Source organism: Cephus cinctus, unplaced genomic scaffold (assembly GCF_000341935.2).
Source record: "Cephus cinctus unplaced genomic scaffold, Ccin1 Ccin1_scaffold0413, whole genome shotgun sequence".
Lineage (NCBI taxonomy): Eukaryota > Metazoa > Arthropoda > Insecta > Hymenoptera > Cephidae > Cephus > Cephus cinctus.
The window spans coordinates 196,215-201,170 of NW_014333096.1; the positions used below are offsets into that span (position 1 = coordinate 196,215).

Genomic DNA, 4,956 nt, shown 5'->3' on the forward strand with positions numbered 1-4,956 from the left:
GTAGAGAGGGGGGGTGAGGACGAACCAAGAGGAAGTCAACGCCCGAAGATTACGGCAATGACATTCACTTTTTCTCACTCTCCTCCTCGTGCTTCTCGCCTTTTTTCCCTCTCGAAGTCTCTTCGATATGCCGAGAGAGTGGTCGGAGGAGAGAACGAAGAATTTCACGTGGTATTACAGAATCGCGTAGGAGTTGTCATATATTAAAAGAAATCGGTTGGGAAAAAAAACATTCGAAAGATCTAATTATTCGATATCAGGATCATCTGATTGGATGTAGATTTGCAATTTTTTTTTCATATTTTCGCACTACGCTGTCTCGGGAGACTCGAAAGGACAAGAAAAATGATAATAAAAAAAAAATTTTAAATTGTTTTACAAAAATGTGGATTTTAGAAATTTTTTATTTTTGCTTCACTCAGTGGCATTCTTTTTTTTTTGACAATTTTCGTTAGCTATACTTTTAACGCGTTTATAATAAAATAGACGCTTTTTTCGAGTCTCGCTCGAAGCTTTCGCCGTTACGTAATCAGACTGGTCCAATCGATGGGGTCCGTTTGCTGCATGATAATTATTCTTGAATATTGAATCTTATTGCATTGTCATAAAATTTATTATGTTTCTTGGAAAAATAAGCAGCGACGTCCGTACACTTATGCACTATAGGACATAGTAAAATTTGAAGAAATTTTATGGTAAAAAAATACCAGAATATTTTCTCCGCGTACGAGTGGATGCTGCGCGAAAATTTTTACGATCGTCTTCGTAGGCATTAGGGGTATCCTGAGAAATATTACTGAGATAATTTAATCCGAAAGTAGAGTTTCTGTATGGGAATGGAAAGGGTTAAGTTGTATGGTTAAAATATTTTTTGGAAAATTTTTCCCTAATTTCAACCAATTTCACTCTTTTTCGTTCTCCGTTCGATTTTCATTCCGTTTCGATCTGATTGTCTCGTTTCAGCGAGGAATCGCGCGAAAAGCAAAAAGGATGCCGGACCCAGTGATACTCCGTACGAAGGGCAGCTATGACTTAACCGAGAAAAAGAATACATCATTAGGAGAACGAAGGCTTCTCACGAGATCCAAAATAATGGGTTGAATGTCCGACTCGTGCGATGCATTGTCGATTGTGCCGTCCTGCGTTTGTTCAGGGACAAATGACAGGATAAAGTTCTATCGAACAAGAAAGGAAAAGAAACAAGAACAAGAGAAAAAAAGCGACAAAGGCGAATTGCGGCGCCAGCCGCAGTTTTTTCAAAATACAACGATCTTTTGGCATTTTTTTTTTAGTTTATAAAAAACCAATAACGACTTGTGACGGTAAGACGTATTCGATTGCGATTGGTTGTTTTTGCTAATTACCTTCGAACGAAAATATCTATATAGATGGAAATTGGAAAAAAAAAATTTTCGTTTTCATCGAAAAGCTGACGGCCTGGTGTCGAGCCACTCGTGTCCATAGAGAGTATGAGCACATGAAGGGGGTGGTGCGATTTGAAAATTGTGAAAATCCAAAATCCAAAATATACGTATGTGCATGATTGCACGTGGCACGTGAGCGGACAATGATTGAAAGTTGCTGTAGGGAACAGATAGTCGTCGAAAAGTAATAGAGGAAAAGTTTGGCCGAAGAGAAAGAGCTGGAACGCGCAGCTGGCAATTTGTTGGCTGAGTTCAGGCAAGAATATCAAGAGTGTTTGCGGTGCCGAACGAGAGTCGGTTTTTATCGTGATGGTATTTTCGGAATAATAGTGCCGCGCGAATGGTGAGGAAGTTTCAGGGGAATTTGCATTTCGTACAATGGATGTTTTCAAAATCGATCAGTCGCTGACTGCGGGACTGGGTAGCGCACCCGCGCCGGATACCCTTACGCCGGAAGTGTCCTTCGATGCCGGGAGTGAATTTAATTTGAGCTTTTTCGACGCTCCGGAGGAGAACAGTACCCAGGGATTCAGCGACCCAGGATCCGTAGGTAGTGCGAGTGCATCGCCACCCCCAGGAACACCCGGAAATCATCCGGTAAATCCCCCGAACGCCCCACTACCGATTGTCCAGGTGCCATCGAGTATCGTCATTAAACAAGGTTTGTTTTTACTCTTTCTTTTATTTTACATTTATTTACATTTATTTCTCTATTTTTCACCCTTATTGATTATTTGGGTAACATCATTTTTTTTCACAAAAAAATGAGGCTGTCACTTTGGGCAAATTTCGTTTTCATTTCCCCATACCTACGTGGGAAATCGTTTATCCGAAAAATTTGGAAAGCAAATTTTGTCCTAGGCACGTCTATTTCAGATTCTATACCAGTGAACTGGTCTTATCAAACCGGAAATTAAGAAAACGTACAAATAAGAACGATTAGGAAAGAAAATGCGATGTCAAAGTTGAAAATCGAAAATAAAAAATTTTTGATTTCGAATATAGTGTATTAAAATATAAAATGATGCTTACTCAACGATCACAATATTTAATACATATTATTTCGCGAACCTACAGTAATGAATTTTCAAATACATACGAAATATCTCACGCGCACCGTGACGTATTACGTAATACGTAAAATGAATTTTAAAGATCAATCCCATTTCGGTAACAACGATCTTCCAAGTTTTCAAAGATATTGGCTCAGCGCTGGAAAAAGATGTCCATTAAGGCAGAGATTCAAAGATCCGAAAAGCAGTGACGATACACCGTGACGGCCAATGCTTGAATTATACATTTGTCAATACCGACCACCGATACGAATCTGATCTCAGTCTCAGTATTTCGATGTTGAATTTCATTCTGGAAGCGGTCAAGGTCCGTTTATCAAAATTTATTCAGGTCTATCTTTCAGGTGACACTTAACACTTTGCACTCGAAGAATTACTTTATACGAGCAATACGTTGTCGTAGCGACGCCAGGTTTATGCAAAGAGTGAAGAACCAGTGAAAGATTCACCCGAGTACCGCCAGAGACCGCCCCTAAAACCTTTTCAACATCAACCGAAAGTATTAATTTCTCTAAATTTTTCAACAATCTTTAAATTTCATTAAATTCAGCTCCTTGTTGACTCAACAGTCGAGAACCCTGCCAACTGCTCTTCAACAGTTATCAACTTCATACGTACAAGTGAAAGTGGAAAATGATTAATCAACACGACAATCTCAGGCAGTAAGATCTGTACGATTCTTACGTCTGGTAGGAGATATCCCATAGCTGTTGACAATAATGCCAACCGGTGGCATTGACAGTGCTAGTGACATTGACAATGACAGTTGAAAGTCGTCGAGTCATCAATAACGTATGAGTACGGAGTCATTGAGACTAGTGGATGACGTTGACTCGTGTTCAACGATACAAGCAATCCCCTGTCTCTCATAGTGTTATTAGCACTAACATCAACGACGATGTTGACGAAGTCAAGTCAGTGGTCGAACAAGGACTACGTGAAAGTTCGTTCGAGCTGATAGTCCAGTGCCACGGTCACAGTACGTGAGTGGCATCGCTCCGGAGGAAAGTAAACTAAATCCGTGTATTGCGTAACAGACTTAAAGGCTCCCACCCACTTGGTCACGTTTACAATTCCCTTTGAAGCCATCTGCTTGTTTCATTCGCATCGGCTTGGCTGAGAGTACAATATTTTTTTCAACATATTACAAAATTACTCTTTTCAACCCTGACGGCCGAATTATTAATTTTTAATTATATTAATTTTCATCTTTTTCATACAATATCGATATCGATTTCACAAAAATAAAATATCGACATCCAGTCCAAATATGCTCCTGGAGATACAAAGTGCAACAGAGATATGCACTAATGAAGACCCAAAAACTCAACATGTGTGGAGTCTTGTACGGCAGTCGAGCATGTTGAAACGTATACGAGTTCGTAAATGTTAGTTCTCGTGTGACTCATCCAGGTACATTGCACTCGGTTCGTGTCCGGTACCTTCTATAATCTCTGCCGTTCAACATTTTCCTGTAATTTTCCGTTGATCTGCGCTCGACTCGTGGTGTTGATGAAACAGTTTATTAGCGACTTGAGGAAAGTGGGTAAATTCGTTGCCATGTCAAAATTCAACATTTCGCTTGTTCAAGTTGATGAATGTCAAATTGCGATGGTTGAAAAATGGTCAGTGATATATTTACTGATTATCAGGTTCAATTCTATACCTTGAATGATCTTTGAATGATTAACAGTCACAGGGTACTCGTATGATCACTCTTGTCTTAATTCGTCAATCTCACTCTTTTCTTTGGCAGTTTTTCAACCTTATTGGTATGTCCTTCTCGGTGCTTCCCATCCCAGGGCGACTCCCAGCTCGCAGTCTGCGCGCCTCTCTCTCTCTCTCTCTCTCTCTCTCTCTCTCTCTCTCTCTCTCACTGGATTCTACCTTCTCTTTTTGGCTCACTTGCTTGTTCACTCGCTCACTCGCACCTCAAGAGCAATGAACTCCCAGGAAGGTACATCGTCGTCGGTGAAGTGATGCTACGAATATACTACACATATGTTCACATGTCCGCTTACACACGTGTACAAGTATAGCCAGTCGTGCGAGCGTCTTTTCCTCGCATAAGTGACGTTGCATAAGTTGTATAAAATGAAGTTGGGACGCGATGATATTTTCTTGTGAAATTCGAAGGATTCTGGAAATTGGGTATTTTAGTGGTTAAACGGGGAATATTCGTATTGTCCTGTCAATGAAATACCTATGTCTAATTCGAGGCAACGTACGTTCATGGGCTTTACGGGAAGTTGATATACCAGCTCATGGCTGTTGAGGAACTTGCTGCCGTATTGGCCCATACTCACGTATCAGTATTCTTAGAGACACAAGAGGGACCATCCAACCGTTTCTTAAGAAAAAGTAAACCTGCTCCAGGGATTCCATAAAGGATGCAGTGACAGACCGCGGAAGAGTCCTCCTTCGCCATTTTATTGCTGTTTCTCTACCCCCCCCCCCCC

General features: G+C 40.7%; 1 protein-coding gene across 3 annotated transcripts in view; it reads left to right on the top strand.

Moving 5' to 3' along the window:
• The window catches only part of LOC107267573 (ecdysone-induced protein 78C), a 50,247-nt gene that overhangs the window by 8,515 nt on the left and 36,776 nt on the right, over positions 1–4,956 (top strand). For 2 of the 3 annotated variants that reach the window (XM_025084916.1, XM_015739493.2), the window contains exon 2: positions 964–2,085. The exons of the other annotated variant lie outside the window; for it this stretch is intronic. In XM_025084916.1, the coding sequence (XP_024940684.1) occupies positions 1,803–2,085 (283 nt within the window). In that variant the 5' untranslated portion in view covers positions 964–1,802. The remainder of the gene's footprint in view (positions 1–963; positions 2,086–4,956) is intronic. 3 annotated transcript variants of the gene reach the window in all.